The 17,293-nt window shown below is 39.2% G+C and overlaps 1 protein-coding gene across 2 annotated transcripts in view; it reads left to right on the top strand.

Annotated features, from left to right (window-relative positions):
- Positions 1-17,293, top strand: part of Dhc64C (dynein heavy chain, cytoplasmic) — a 189,442-nt gene that overhangs the window by 139,338 nt on the left and 32,811 nt on the right. For both annotated transcript variants that reach the window (XM_089242500.1, XM_089242499.1), the window contains exon 63: positions 10,514-10,652. In XM_089242500.1, coding sequence (XP_089098626.1) covers positions 10,514-10,652 — 139 coding nt within the window. The remainder of the gene's footprint in view (positions 1-10,513; positions 10,653-17,293) is intronic.

Here is a 17,293-nt window from a genome sequence, read left to right as displayed (position 1 = left end):
GAAAAGGCTGTGAAGGATTTTGAAAAGGAAGGCTGATCGAGAGATATGTCTACGGATATAAAGCGGTTGGATATTGAGTTGGTGCTCAAATTCAGTAACGGAGGTGGAGGATGACCGGCAGTTTAAAATGAAACGGGCAGATTTATTTTGAATGGATTCTAACTTGTCTATATTGGAGAGAGTATGGGGTCCCAGATTTCTCAGGAAGGATATAGGTTTGGGAGTAGAGATGTCTGAGGTGACGGGTGGAGTTTTAAGGTTTTGAAGAAGAAAAAAAAGATTTTTTGGAGACACTTATGAAAGACATGATCGACATGGAGGTTCCAACAGAAGTCAGCAGGAATAATTACACCCAGATATTTGTAATAAGAAACCTCAGTGAGATTATAGAGTTATTGATAGAATAAGAAGAGTCAAGGGTGTCGGGCCGAAATAGCTTACATTGGGAGAGCAAATGCGTAGAAGAAACGATTTTATTTAACGTAATACAAGACGAGACATCCGTACACGTAGGCGTCGAACGAACATATCATACACGGGAAAAAGATACAGGGGAAAAGAAGACAAGCGAAAAGTCACGTAACGTATCAGTTTCGCCATCTGGAGGTGACCAGAGGGATTACAAACGTAAGCTCGTACTATTCCCAACATCCTCCCCACCCTGGTCAACCTCCAGAGGAATTACCAATTGAATTGGCCGTCGAATTTCTGTTCCACTGGCTGTACGTAGAATACACGAACGAATGTTGCCGTCACGACCTTTGACGAGGGATGATATGCGTGCCTTCGTCCACATGTGTCGAGGTCTTGCATCTTCCTGTAGGAGGACGACATCTCCAACTCGTAGCTGAAAACCTTGGTCTTTATTTTTCACTTCGTGGAATGTCTTCAGCTCTAGTAGATATTCTTTCCTCCATCGGTTCCAAAAGTCATTCAGTGAATCTTGCTGCAGTGACCACGATTTCTTGAGGTCGGTAGCTGCAGGAACCTTTTCGTGAGAAGGAAGGGTTGTCAGTCGTTGTCCAACCAGGAAGTGGGCAGGCGTGAGTGGTTCTTCGAAGCTATCATCTAACTCGATATCTGCCGTCAATGGTCGGCTGTTGACTGCGGCTTCAATTCCAGCCAACGTAGTCGTCAGTTGTTCGTCATCGAGAGATGCGCGACCTAATGTTTTCCGTAAACAACGTTTGACGACACCAATCATGCGTTCCCACCATCCTCCCCACCAAGCCGCTCGAGGGGCTATGAATTTCCAAGTGATTCCGAAGGCGTAGTACTGGTGAGCAGAAGGTGAAGTCATGGCATCCCAAAGGACGGAAAGCTCACGATTTGCGGCGTGAAAAGTCTGCGCATTATCCGAATATACAGTGTTGGGAACACCTCGACGAGCAACAAAACGTGAAAATGCCAGCAAAAACTTATCTGTAGAGCAATCCGTGACAAGCTCGAGATGAATCGCTCGAGTGACAGCACATGTAAACAACAAGATATACACTTTCACTGAGATAGAGCTTCTACGAACGTATAGTGGGCCAGCGAAGTCTATTCCCACGACACTGAATGGTTTCGACTGTGTGACTCTATCCGAAGGAAGTGGTGCTTCAATTTGAGCCGGTGGCGTGTTTCTAAAAATTTTACAGGGAAGACACTGGCGTAGGACACTTTTAATAATCTGTCGCCCTCGAAGAATCCAGTAATCATTTCGCAGTTCAGATAGTACCACTCTCGTGCTCAGATGATGGAGACGAATATGTACGTGACGAATGAGCAATTTCACAAATGGGTGTGAACCATCGAGTACCAAAGGATGTTTTGAAGCAACTGGAAGTGATGCAAACTGCAAGCGACCACCAACTCGTATCAGATTGTCACTAAGAAATGGATGGAATTGTGCAATTTTCGAGTCTTTCGGAAGTTGTTTACCATGTCGAAGAGCATCATAGTCAGACGGAAAACAATCTATTTGAACTTGACGAATCCAATAACACTTCGCGTTTTCGAGTTCTTTTGCTGTTAATTCGCCATGAAGTTTGCAAGACGTGCGACAGTTGTATATGAATCGTTGAATCCACGAGGTAACCCGAATAAGTTTCGCGTAAGAACTGAAACGAGAAATGTCAATCACTGGGAGAGACGTAGATATCAACATTGAACTTTTCACAGTCTGACGAATTTCTGTCGAAGGTAGATTCGGACTAGTCTCAAGAGCATCATTCAGAGATGGGTGTCCGTTGACATGAAACGATGAATCAAATACGTTACGACACTTTTCCGACTCAAGAATGGTCTTCACTGCGTGGTGAGGGAGATAATAAATTCTAGGACTTGACGATTCTGGCGCGATTTCGACGTGGCCGTTCTGGATGTAACGTTCCATTTGCTGAATGTACATTTCCCGAAAAGGGCGATCCTTATCCAGACGTCTACGAAGAATGTCAAGGCGGCGTGAGGTAATAGGTCGATTGTCCGACGTGAGGCATACGTTTTCTTTCCACGGTAGTGAAACGACACGACGATGGTTTTCCAGGCTGTAAGATTCGTGGAAATCTTGCAATATTGATTTTTCGTTTACATCGGTGATTCCCATGGCCTCGAGTTCCCAGAAGCGTTTGAACGAGTCATTCATTTCTTCAGTACAAGTAGTAGCCGTGCAATGAACAGTAGTGTTGTTCGAAGCAGGAGTGTGTTGGACATGAACGTTGGAACGTGTACCGCTCAAGATATGTCCGAGATGAGACGGAACAAGAACGAAAGTGTCTGACAATTTGACCGGCGAATCAGTTTTCACTACTTTCCAGTAATAATGGCTACCGATGAGAATTTGAATCGGGATGTCGTCAGAAGAGTGAGGGTCCGCAAGCTGAATTCTGCGTGAAGTAGCAAATGCACCAATGTCTACCGGAGCCGTAGGATGTGAGGCGTAGGAATTATTGCTTTCGAAAGCAACTATCGGAATCGATCTGTTATACCAAATGCTAGATAAGAAAAATTGCACTTGACGTCGATACATCGATTGTTTTGGCACAGCTTCGAATGCACTGATAGACAAGTTGACCGATTGCAGCACATGCAATTGCAGTTCATTCACTAAACTGCTGTGAATGAAGGAGGTTTGACTTCCGGCGTCTAACACACATCGAGACAATTTGCAATTTCCGTTGGGACCGAATACCCAAATACGTGCAGTTTGCAAATACGTAAAACGGGGCGATACATCAATTTTACCAACAGCAGTTGAGGCATGAAGTGAAGGACAAATGGATACGTGATGTTTCCTTTTACAGTTAGAACAGAAAGCTCTAGCACGGCGTGGGCAAGTTTTAGCGTTATGCGAACAGTTAGTACACAAAAAACAACGACGAGTTTCTTTTAGCTTCTGCACTCGTAATTGAACATCAGTTATCACCGAGCAATTTTGAGGCCAATGATCATACGATTCACAAAATGGGCAAAACGGTGACGGATTTTTCTGGTTACGTCGAATGCGAACATGAAATGCTTCCGTAGTCGGGCGGAAATTCGAAGGTGGCAAAGGAAACTCACCTTGCACTTTGCTTGATAATCGAAGTCCGTCGATTTCTTCACCGAGGAACTGCATCAGCTTGGATATGTCCATGTCCGAGATATCTTGCCATTTAGAGTGGATAATCCACCGTTGACGAATGTCCGTAGGAAATGTGCGAAGAATCTTCGGTGTCAAAATCCGACTGTAGTTATCGACATCTTCGCCGAGTGATCAGAGAGCTTGAATATGGGCGTTAATTTCCAAGTAGGTGTCGTTGAGAAACTCGGGCGATGAAGCTGTCGCTGGACGCAGGCTGTCGAAGAAATCGATGGGGGTCTGTATGATGGTATCCTTGTTGCCGTACCTGTCGATCAGCATCTTCTTTACCGTCTCGTAGGCTTCCGATGTGACGCCGATTCCCTCGATGAGCTTCTTGGGTTCGTTTTGGAGATACCCCCGTAGAAAAACGTGTTTGTCGATGGTTGACAGTTGAGGATTCTCGTCGATCGAAGAGGTGAATTGTTGCCAGAATGTCGGCCAGTCTTCAACACAACCGCAGAAGGGCTCTAGGCGTATTGTAGGCAGCTTGAGAGCACATGGTGATGAAGTCGATGTAGGTTGAGCTGAAGCGGGAATCGAAGTAGCAACCAGAGGAGGCACCGTCGTTGGAGACTTGTTGCGTTTTCGTAGCACGAGAGAAGCATCGAACAAGGCACGTTTCGCTTTCTCAGTGTATTCCTCGCATTTTTCGATATCGATAGCGTAGTCCTCGTCCAATAGTAGAGCGTGAATGCCGTCATCAAGGCGAAGTAATTCGTCCAATTCCTCCGTCAAACGAGAAACCATGAAGTCGATTTCCGAGTCGGTTTCCTTCCCGGCACTGTCCAACGTTGAAACGAATCTAGTTACCTTGGCGCGCACCGTTGTCCGTTTCCGATGGAGCATCGTTATTTTCTCCTGATCCATATTAAGACGAGTTTCGTTGGTCAAAATGTTCATCCGACAGGTTTCCTTCATCAAAATATTCGTTTCGGCGTGTTTAATTCACCAAAATATTCGTTCCGGCGGGTTTCGTGCACCAAAATATTCGGGGGCCGAAATAGCTTACATTGGGAGAGCAAATGCGTAGAAGAAACGATTTTATTTAACGTAATACAAGATGAGACATCCGTACACGTAGGCGTCGAACGAACATATCATACACGGGAAAAAGATACAGGGGAAAAGAAGACAAGCGAAAAGTCACGTAACGTATCAGTTTCGCCATCTGGAGGTGACCAGAGGGATTACAAACGTAAGCTCGTACTATTCCCAACAAAGGGGAAGTCTTTTGTGAGTAGATTTCATAAAAACTGTATTTGAAGAGTTAAGGGGTAGTTACTAGGACAAGCACCATTCCTATACTATATGACGTTGAGGTTATTTTGGCGAGATGGGGGGGGGGGGGCTTGGTAGGATTCGTTGTACACTGGGTTGGTAGATGATACAATCATCTGCAAAGAGTCTGATATGGCGATTGATGGAATTAGGAAGATAGTTTATATGAATCAAAAATAATATAGGCAAGAGAACTGAATCCTAGAACAGACTTAACCTGGAGAAATTGGGAGTTCTGCCCCTTGAAGGAGACAAAAGGAGTAATGAGAGGAAGTGAGATCAGAGGAAAAAGCCCGATTAAATTCAGTGTCAATATTAAGGTGAAAAGTTAGGTCAATGTTATCAATTTTAAAGGAAGAAGGGACAGCTGATTTAGGACGAAGAAAATTCCAAAATTTTCAGGGGTAGGTTTAAACGTAGTGAGGTAAGGAGTTAGTTAAATAATTTGTTTTTTGGTGAACGATGAGATCTTATTTCTGAGCTAAAAAGAGTTATTGAATTTGAGTTTGGAGACATTTCAGCAAATTTTAATTTTTAAATGGCTAATATCACAGTTGATTCAGGAAATTGAAGAGACATTTTGAGGAAGTATTTTTGATTGGAGCAGAGTGGCTTTTCATTTTTTGATAACAGATTTGAATTTACTCCAGAGAATATGAATATCATTCAAGGAAGATGACAAGACGAAATCAGGGAAATCGATGGGAAGGATATTTTTTGTAAGAGAGAAGTCGGCCTCTTTAAAGTTGAGTTTTGCAGCGAGTTTAAAGGAAGGGAGAGTGTGAAGGAGGGAAAAATTTCAGAAATGCCACCAAAAACTGAGAAAGTGGAAACTGGGATTTTATTTGAAACAGCAATTAGGTTTAATGTAGAGCTAGCTTCCTTCATTAATGTAGAGGTAGGAACTCTGCCGCACTGCGCCATCCTTCTCCAATAGTGTATTCTCATATTTTTTCTGCACCAAAATAGCGAATTTTACTTCAGTATGCCTGGAATTTTAGAAAGCATGGCATAAAAAATGTTGTTCCTGCTTGCCGCGAAATGATTCTTTCCAAGAAGAGCGTATTTTATTTAAATTATCGGCCCCTCATCAGGCTTTCATAGCAAAACCCTGATAATATCCGTGATCGTGCAACTGAAGTTGGTTTGCAATGGTCTTTCATCTTTAAGGTTCAAATTTGAGTCAGTTTCTGTTTTCAAAAAAAAAGGTCGGCCGAATTATGAATGCTAATTTAGAAACTTTGCCAAATAACAGCATTAAATCGCCAATGTTGCAGAATAACAAGTGTTAAATCACCAAATATCGAGTCAAATCGCCAATCTTGCCAAATTAGAAGCGCTGAATCGCCTAACATTGTGTTTATTCTTCCAAAATTCTGTCCAATTTTGCAACAATTTCTTTCGGAATATAAAACAATTGAAAACTTATAGAAAATATTTAGCGCATTTGAAATGCTGTTCCAGACAGCAAATAGTGCCCTCAGTAAGCAAAAATCATCTTAACACTTTCGGGTCTGAGCTATTTTGACTATGTTTGTCCCTGTGGACTGAGGGTTTTTACACTTTTCATGATTTTTAAAATAATACTTAGAATATATATATATATATCTTGACAGTTTTTTTTAGTTAGAAATTTCAAACTCTTTTCTTTCATAATATAGCAATTATTTAAAGGTAATAATTAATATTCAATGAGAAATAATTTAAAAAGTATGTTTTAGAGTTTTAAAAAAAGTTCAGCATAAGAAAACATTGTTTTTATTCATGTTGAAAAATTATCTTTCCTCAATCTTTTTCCAGTTTCTGCCTTTGATTTGCTCTGTTGCTCCTTTTCATCATCTAAAATGAATAATAATTTGTAAAATATACGTCCTAAAACATTTGAAAAAAATAAGTAATATACACAAAAATTTTTTTGTTCAAAAGCAAAAAATCAAGTATATTTACCAGTGCTGTCGTCGTCATCTGAGAACTGCGATTTTGAATCCCTTATACAAGCGGACTGGTATTCTGGATCATCTGAATCTGATAACTCTGACAAAGAATTGTGTGTTAATTTATCTCTAAAATCGGCCAAATCACATCGACACCTGATAACTCTAAAAATTTTTTATGAGACATCACAAACACAACAAACATGGCTACCTTACCTAGGAAGACAAATGTGTTTCAACTGTATTTACTTCTGTATCGTTTTATAAAGCTACATTCGTTATCTGCTGCTATCGATATTTTTTTTGGAACTAGAAGATTTATAGATTATGTTTAAAAACACTGGGAACATATATATTCAGCCATTTTATAGCTACAAGAATTAAAAGTTAAGCCTAAATCTGACTCTGGTTTAGTTCCTTTGAACAAAAACTCCATCCTTAGTCAAGCTCGGGCTTAGACCCGAAAGTGTTAAATAGACTGGTGTGAAAAATTTTATGACAGCCGCTCTTTCAAACAAGGTGTCAAAAGCCTGAAACACCAAAATCAAGCTGATGAAAAGACAGTGCGGTTGTTTTATTTTGAAAAGGGGTTGATGGTTAATGGAAATATTTTTGTAAGTTAATTTTGCTGCTCTAATTTATGTGTAACTAACCTCCTTTGCTTCTATGATTACGTGACTAAGGCTTTGGGTAAGAGCAAAAATGTCGACGTTGTTTACCTTGATTTCCAGAAGGCATTCGATCGGGTCCAACATGGCAAACTCTTGAAGCGTTTACACGAGATTGGAATAGGGGGCAACTTGCTGAATTGGATAGAATCGTGGTTAAGAGACAGGTCGCAATGAGTTATGGTGAACGGGGAATTCTCTGGTTGGACAGATGTCACAAGTGGAGTTCCTCAGGGAAGTGTCCTTGGCCCCATACTTTTTTCACTTTTTATCGATAAACTCGATCAGGGTATCGATGGAATTACTAGCAAATTCGCAGATGATGTGAAGCTAATGGGGGTAATCGGGAATGAAAGCGATAGGGAGTTGCTCCAGACCAACTTAAACAAGATTGCAGCATGGGCAAATGAATGGAGCATGACGTTTAGCGTAGATAAGTGCATGGTCGCTCATTTTGGTTCGAACAACCCACGGTTCTCTTACGAGTTGAATGGTGTCACTATCCCGGATGCAACTAGAGTCACCGATTTGGGAATTCTCATTGACGAGCGACTTAAGTTTTCTGAACATTGTTCAGCGGTTGTCAAAAAATCGAATAGAATGCTTGGTCTCATTTTCAAAAAGGTCTCTTCGCGTTCTCCTAAAGTCATTCTTCCGCTTTTTCGAGGCTTAGTTCGTCCTGGACTGGAGTATGCTGTAAGGTTTTGGAGACCATACCTACAGAGGGACATAGACTTGGTTGAAGGGGTGCAGAGAAGAGCTACGCGTGTCCTTATTGGCACACAGGGCTTGAGTTATGAAGAAAGACTTCATTTTTTGAATATGTTTACATTGGATGAACGCAGGTGTCGAGGAGATATGATCGAAGTGTTCAAAATTTTCAATGGGATGGATAGGATGGACCATGAACTTTTAGTACACCGCCAATCGACTGCTTTTGCAAGGGGACACCAGTATCGATTGGTGAGGGACAATGCAAGGTTATGGTGTCGCAGGGAATTTTTCTCCAATAGGGTTGTTAATAAATGGAATAGCTTACCCCCGGAGGTAGTAAATTGTAATACAATTGACACGTTTAAAAAGAAATACGATAAACATGTTGGGGTAAATCGAGAAGCTATCCATTCTTAGAATAAGACAACCATAAGTATTCTTTATGGGCATTGTATAATATTTTATCATGTGTATATATTGTTTGTAATTTGTGTTAATTGCATTTTTAATTGGGTTGCTGTATTTATGAAACATATGACAACCATATTTTTATGGGCATCTTTTTATCAGCCACCTCGTTGGGCATTTTGCCTGTTGTGGCGTTGTATTTGTATTTGTATTTGTATAAATATCTGCTCTGAATCCTACATTTTGCTGCTCTGAATCCTGAATTTGCTGCTCCAAAACTGCTCAGAATCCTAAATTTTGCTGCTCCAAAACTGCTCCGAAATGGCCTTTGGCCATTAATGAAGGAAGTAGACATTTTCTGTGGATATTATGCAGAGGTGAACTTGGAAAGAAAAGTCATCTGGTCTCTGCCAGGTCCTCTCTTCTATATGGTAGCACATTTACCCGCTTTGCGATATTATGCAGAAGTGAACTTCTGCATAATATCCAGATAAGATCAATTTCCTTTATGTGTTGGGCTATCTCACTGATGCCATTAATACACTGAGAGCCAAAAAACTGGTACATCTGCCTAATATCATGTAGGGCCCCCCGCGAACCCACAGAAGTGCCGCAACACGACGTGGCAAGGACTCGACTAATGTCTGAAGTAGTGCTGGAGGTAATTGACACCATGAATCCTGCAGGGCTGTCCATAAATCCGTAGGAGTGAGAGGGGGTGGAGATCTCTTCTGAACAGCACGTAGCAAGGCATCCCAGATATGTTCAATAATGTTTATGTCTGGGGATTTAGGTGGCCAGCGGAAGTGTCTAAAGTCAGAAGAGTGTTCCTGGAACCACTTTGTAGCAATTCTGGAAGTGTGGGGTGTCGCATTGTCCTGCTGAAATTGTCCAAGTCCGTCGGAATGCACAATGGACATGAATGGGTGCAGGTGATCAGACAGGATGCTTACGTACCTGTCACCTGTCAGAGTCGTATCTAGACGTATCAGGGGTCCCATATCATGCCAACTGCACACGCCCCATACCATCACAGAGCCTCCACCAGCTTGAACAGTCCCCTGTTGACATTTAGAGTCCATCAGCTCGAAGCAATTGAAACCGAGACTCGTCAGACCAGGCAACGTGTTTCCAGTCCTCAAGAGTCCAATGTCTGTGTTGTCTGGCCCAGGCGAGGCTTAAAGCGTTGCGTCGTGCAGTCATCAAGGGTACACGAGTGGGCCTTCGGCTCCAAAAGCCCATATCGATGATGTTTCGTTGAATGGTTCGCACGCTGACACTTGTTGATGGCCCAGCATTCAAATATGCTGCAATTTGCCGAATGGTTGCACGTCTGTCACGTTTAATGATTCTCGTCAGTCGTCGTTGGTCCCGTTCTTGCATGATCTTTTTCCGGCCGCAGCGATGTCGTAGATTTTTTTTTTTACCGGATTCCCGATGTTCATGGTACACTCGTGAAATGGTCGTACGTGAAAATCCTAAATTTCATCGCTACCTCGGAGATGCTATGTCCCATCTCTCGTTCGCCGACTATAACACCACATTCAAATTCACTTAAATCTCGATAACTTGCCATATTGTAGCAGCAGTAACTCATCTAACAATTATGCCAGACACTTGTTGTGTTATATAGGCATTGCCGACCGCAGTGCCGTACTCTGATTGGTTCCATATCTCTTTATTTGCATACGCATGCCTGTACCAGTTTTTTTGGCTCTTCAGTTTATTATGAAAAAGGTAATAGTGCTGTACTGTGTATTAATAAAAAAAAAATTTTAATATAGAATTATGTTCATACCAAATATCTCAAGATTGATAATCTCTAATGAATTTAGATCTTTTCGTTAATTCATCTTTTGTACCTACCAATAATTTTTATCTGAACCTTTCGTCAAATTACCTTTCAGGTCGATCGGAGTATTGCGTTATTGAAAAGTTTAAGCTCAGAACGTAAAAGGTGGGAAGATACTAGTGAAACATTCAAGAATCAGATGGCCACTATTGCAGGAGATGTTCTTTTAGCATCTGCTTTTCTATCTTATGCTGGTAAATTGATGTCTGGTTTTTTTTTTTTTAATTTCAAATAGATATAACAGTAGGCACATTTAGGGAGGAACTTGGGACCAACAAAAAAAGTGTGTTAAATGTTGTCACTAACTAAATACATTTCCAAATTTTAAAAAAATGTTATCTCAAAATTTAGTGTTTATTATGCTTAGCAAGTATAAATAAGATAATATGGATAGGTGACATGCTTGTAATTGTTGAATAATACAGCGTGCTGTTATTCAAGATTTCCTGTGAAATGTTAGATACAAAATGATACAGTAATTATATGTATAATATAATGAAGAGAAAACCAATGATAAAGGTGAGTAACAAGTAAAAGCCATGAATTTCAAACTTGTTTCAACTTAAAATGGGTGCCATCTTTGGAGGATATACATATAACCACACACTACCTTTACTCCTCTAAACTAAATATACATTATAATTAGGAAATAACTTCATTTCACATTAGTTCTCTCAAAGTTCTTATCATCAATTGTGATTGACTGTAATAACCCCTACGGTGGGGATGCTGATGGGCCTGGGATGAATCTTTATGACCATTTTGTTTCTCTACACCATGAATATGAATACAAATGCAAAGGGCTGCAACAGGCAAATGCCTGTTTTATTAACAAAAATGTAAGGAAAAAGATTCCTGTGGAAAATCCTGGCATAAGGGCGTGTTACAGAACACTGCCTTAAATCCATGCTGATCATAATTATGATCGATCAATTCCTTATCTTCATTATCCTTCCCTTCTTTCAGCACCTAATAGAGAAATAAAGCTTTAACTCATCTTCTCCCTCCTCCTGTGCACAAAGGGATAAATGTTTCCAGGGCTTGGCACGGGTCATTTTTTTAGTTTTTAGAAGCTGGTCACTTTTATTACGTATTTTCGGGCCCTGGTTACTTTTTCCACTTTTTTAGCGAAAAGAAAACACGACCTCTGTCTCTGCCACTTTTCTGGTAGCTACGTTTCTCTTTTCTTCTAGGAAGATTATGGGTTCAAGGTCACCTATTTTCTTCCTCTCTTCATGCAGCTAAAGCAACATCCCCTATCAGAGTTGCCAGATTGGCAGTTTTATTGCCAAATTGGGCTGGTTTAAAAACGGTTTGGCGGAAAATTTTTGTCTTTGGCAGTTTTTCTAAAATTGTGTTCATGGCGAATTTCTCCCTATTTTTCTTTCTTTTTCTTTGCTTGTGACCAAAGTGTTTTTTTTCCTGAGAAGGCGGAAGGGAGGGGGGGGGGAGGGCATCTCACCCAAGCAATGAAAAGTGAGAGCATTTAACCACAATGCCTTTGCCTCGCCTCCCCCAAAACAGTGTGTACACCTCCACTATTTTTAAACAGCTGTAGGTTAGTGCTCCCTCCCCCACCATGTGGCCAATATCACCCCCCCCCCCTGGATAATTTGATGGTCCAGGGGAGAGGTGCAACAGAAGCTATAAGCAGGGATGGGATTGCTGCACCATTAGCAATTTCCTGCTACATACTGCGTCATAACGTTGATTTTCGTAGAAAATTTGGTGCTTCTGCTCCAATCAATGAAAAGTAAGAACATTCAACCACAATGCCTTTGCCTCCCCCAAAACAGTGTGTACACCTCCACTATTTTTAAACAGCTGTAGGTTAGTGTTCCATCCCCCTACCATGTGGCCAATATCACCCCCCCCCCCCCGGATAATTTGATGGTCCAGGGGAGAGGAGCAACAGAAGCTATAAGCAGGGATGGGATTGCTGCGCCATTAGCAATTTCCTGCTACATACTGCGTCATAACGGTGATTTTCCTAGAAAATTTGGTGCTTCTGCGCCAATCAAGGTTCTTTGAAATTTCCTTCTTTCGCTTTCAATGACGTCATTTGAGTCATGCTGTGACGTCAACCTCTGCGTTGCTACTGTAACTTATAGAAAACTTTTGTGTATGTTCCGGTTTTTTTATAGAATTCGTCAAGATGCCTGTTCTGCCAAGGTTTCCTGCATTTGGGTGTGAACATGGTGCTTTCGTATTTCAGATTCTGAAAATCAGCGTCGTCTCTGATTGATTAAAAAATCGAATTTTAAGCTAAAAAAAGGTTAGGATTTTTTAACCAATCGGAGATGACGCAGGTTTTTGGAATCTTGAAATACAGACACACTGTTTGCACCATCAAGCTGGAGGGAAGTATGACGTTAGTGGTCTTCGCCTTGGCAGTGCTGAGAACGTCATCTGCAACATCATTAGTTGGAAGATCACGTGACTCGGTGAAAACACACACAATCCTCCGTTATTTTCTTATGGCATAAATAGGAGTTTAAAACAATAAATGAAAGAAAGAATTTCAGCATCGATGAGATAATTCCAAAATTCATGAAAGAGATAATTTCAGTCTTAATGGAAGGTAATTCCAGCATTAATAAAATTCCAAAATTAATGAAAGTGCTAATTTTAGCATTAATGAAAGACAATACCAGAACTAATGAAGGAAAAATTCTAGAATTAATGAAATAGATAATTTCAGTTCCAAATTAAATGAGAGATAATTCAGCATTGATGGAGGAGATAATTCAACACTGATGAAAAAAAGAATTCCAGAATTGATGAAAAAGAATTCCAGAATTAAAGAAAGATAATTCAGCATTGATGAAAAAAAGAATTCCAGAATTGATGTAAGAAAGAATTCCAGAATTGACGTAAGAAAGAATTTCAGAATTGATGTAAGAAAGAATTCCAGAATTGATGTAAGAAAGAATTCCAGAATTGACGTAAGAAAGAATTTCAGAATTGATGTAAGAAAGAATTCCAGAATTAATAAAAGAAAGAATTCCAGAATTAATAAAAGAAAGAATTTCAGAATTGATGTAAGAAAGAATTCCAGAATTGATGTAAGAAAGAATTCCAGAATTAATAAAAGAAAGAATTTCAGAATTAATAAAAGAAAGAATTTCAGAATTAATGAAAGAAAGAATTCCAGAATTAATAAAAGAAAGAATTCTAGAATTAATGAAAGAAAAATTCTAGTTTTAATGAAAGATAATTCAGCATTGATAAAAGAGACAATTCAACATTGATGAAAAAAAAAATTCCAGAACTGATGAAAAAAAAATTCCAGAATTGATGAAAAAAAAATTCCAGAATTGATGAAAGAAAAATTCTACTTTAATGAAAGATATAATTTCAGTTCCAAAATAAATGAAAGCGATAATTCCAGCATTAATTAAAGCTAATTCCATAATTAATTAAAGCTGATTCCATAATTAATTAAAGCTAATTCCATAATTAATTAAAGCTAATTCCATGATTAATGAAAGAGATAATTTTCCAGCATTAATAGAAGAAATAATTTCTGCATTAATGAAAGAAATAATTTCTGCATTAATGAAAGAAATAATTTCTGCATTAATGAAAGAAATAATTTCTGCATTAATGAAAGAAATGATATTGAATAAAGGAAATAATTCCAGAATTAATGAAAGAGATAATTCAGCATTGATTCAGAAGTAAGGAGTAGTCATTCTCAAAATGCTAAAGATATTGATGTTGATGCCAATCTTCTGAAAGCTGTTCGCAGCTCGCATCAGAAGTACCAAGACAGACTTCAGCACCAAAAACTTTTGATAAGAAAGTTTCACGACCAGATGAGAATCAAAGACTAAAAGCAGAAGAAAGGGAGTTGGAAATTCAGTTGTCATAATCGAAAACTATGCTCAACACTGCAGAAAAAATGATAGAAGTAGGGATAAAGAGAAAAATCTTTGTAGATATCGAAAGTGGGCAAGTTCGTCTGAAAACACTGAAACAAAAAATGTGTTGGGTTCTTGAGAAATTAGAGGAAAACAGCGTCGGGAATCAGCAGAAACAGAGTCAACAAAATGTCATGAGGTTTTTTTTAATGTATGCTTGTTTGTTTGATTTGTAAACTTTTACTTTTTTTTAAGCCCAGCTTGGATTATGACTAATTTTTACTTCCTACAAGTGAATGTAAGTTTTATCAAACATCAAGAGAGTTAAATGAATCAGTAAGAGTTAAATGAAAACTTGACCCAAAGTCATAACCGATTTCCGTAACACAAAACGTCACTGACTTCCGTTACATAAAATCGTCACTAATTTTGGTTGCTTAGAAACAGGCTGTTTTCGAGTTAGTGATTTTATAGTATAGAGTAGATTTGTATATGAGTCAATTTGAAAAAAAATAGGATTGTTGTCATTCATGTAGCTCTTAAGAAAGTATTCTTGATGTTAAACAGGAGATGGCTAATAAGTATTGAAAAAATCTGTTGTGCTGAGAATTTCAAGCTTTGTTACTTTTGGGATGCTTAACATAGATACAATAAACTCTTTGCTTAACAAAATCAATGTATTTCTACTACTTTGTGTGTCTTGAAAACGCTGCATTTTTGAAAGATGGTTAAGCAGTGAAGTATTTCTACCACTTTGTCTTGAAAATGACACATTTTCTAAAGATTGTTTAGTAGCAATAGTCTAAATTGAAACACTTTAATTCATGAAATTTTTTTGTAGATCATGTCTGAAGAATTCATCACAAGATTCTAATGTTATTGTTGAATGTATTGTTAATTTGGGATATAGAAATGTCCTTCAGCGGATACATTAGAAGAAAAAATAATAGTGAATTCCGAACACATGCTAGAAAAATTCAGGCTGCACCATTTTCTACAGCAAACAGTGAATATAGGACTTACATTATTTGCTGCTCTTGCTTCTTTTAATTGTGCTTCTTTTAATTGAAAAACACATCTGAACAGATTATACAGACTTAGGTACCGTATGTAAATAAAATTTGTACTAGGTAAAAGAAAATTTGATTGTGTATTTTATGCGCTGCCATTCATAGCATAACATGAATAAAAAATCCACTAGTGTGGGGATGGAAAAAAATTCTCTCCTTTAAACTTTGTTATTTCTTTGTTTTGTTTCTTTAAATGTGAAAACGTTCTACTGTTTTGAAATTTTTCCTGCTTAAATTAATTTTGAGATGAGTTGTGGAAAGCAGCTCGAGGAAAGGCATTACAACTGCTGCCTACATTTGGCGTAATGTAATTCTCTCTCTCGCATAGCTGTTGATAAATTTGCTAAGTTATTCAAAACTTTCCTGTTTAACAAAATCGTTAGTTTGATTTAATTATTTCTTATGTAAAAATAATAAATTCGTTCCATTGAAATGCAAAGTTTAGTGAAAACGGTTCATACGATTGCAGATTGTCAAAATTTGGACACTTTTTACAACTATCTAGGTCACTATTTGGTCACTTTTTACAAATATTTAGGTCACTATTTGGTCACTTTTTTAAACATTTTGGTCACTATTTTCACTAGTTTTGAGGCCAGGAATTGTGCTGAGCCCTGGTGTTTCTGCTCAAATGACAACTAGAGTTAATGTCGTGTATTATATCCTTATTGTGAAAATGTTAGTTTTTCTTATCTGTGTGCAGGAGGTAAAAAGCACAATGTTGATATTGGAATAATGCTTTTAATTTGTTTTACTTTTGTGAAACTACACAGAGGTATAGAATATTAAGTCCTATTTCAATGAATAACAAGATATACCCTCATGTTCATAAATTAAGGATAATTCAGAATCACATGGAAATCGAAATCTAAAGTAAAAATTTCACCTGTAGAATTATCACACACATCTGCAAGAATGATATGCACAAGATGATGCCGATAGTACATCACAATGACGAGAGTGTAAGAGGGGAGTTTATAAGGAATGGTGGCGAAGAAGTAAAATTGTTCACAAGAGTTCTGTAAGGTGCTCAGTGCCATAAGCGAATAGTAATGACACAGAGGACGCATGTGGATGATTTTTTACGTGGTAGAATTATCGACCGCCTGGAATGTGGGCGTACTCAGATGGAAGTATCCGAGGAACTTGGAATTGCCCAAAGTGTCATCTCTAGGCTTTGGCAACGATTCCAAGATAGCGGAAATGTCAGTAGACGTTACAGTACAGGTCGCCCCCGAGTTACAATGCCGAATGAAGACCGGTATTTGGCAGTAACTGCCAAAAGAAGCAGACGGAGTACAGCATCCGACCTGTCCCGTCAGCTATCTGCAGCCACGGGTACCACAGTTTCAAGGCAAACCGTGTACAGACGTTTGGGAGATATTGGTCTATATGCTCGCAGGCCTGTCACATGTGTTCCGCTCACGGCAACTCACTGTCGGCAGCGATTAGCCTGGAGTAGAGAACATGCAATGTGGACATCGTCACAGTAGGCTTGTGTGATGTTTTCCGACGAGTCCAGGTTTAGCTTGCAGTCTGATTCACGTCTGACTTTCATATGGAGAACACCAGGTACCCGTTACCACCAAGACAACATCATTGAACGACACCATTACGGTGGTGCAGCATTGCTCGTTTGGGGTGGAATTATATACTGGGTTCCAGAACAGATCTGCTGCATGTTCAAACCGGAACCATGAAAGCCCAAATTTATCGGGACATCATTCTGGAACAACATGTACGTTTGTTTAGGGGTGCCATGGGCGCAGAATTTGTGTTTATGGATGACAACGCCCGTCCTCACCGAGCAAACATCGTAAACGAATGCCTTGAATCTGAGGATATAACCCGTATGGAATGGCCAGCATTCTCACCTGACTTGAATTCGATAGAGCATGTGTG

This window comes from Pholcus phalangioides, unplaced genomic scaffold (assembly GCF_987345545.1).
Source record: "Pholcus phalangioides strain wild (caught in Gottingen) unplaced genomic scaffold, Ppha-v1.0 ptg000015l_1, whole genome shotgun sequence".
Taxonomy (NCBI): Eukaryota; Metazoa; Arthropoda; class Arachnida; order Araneae; family Pholcidae; genus Pholcus; species Pholcus phalangioides.
Note: the sequence above shows the minus strand (reverse complement) of the source record. Positions and strands in the feature narration are given on the sequence as shown.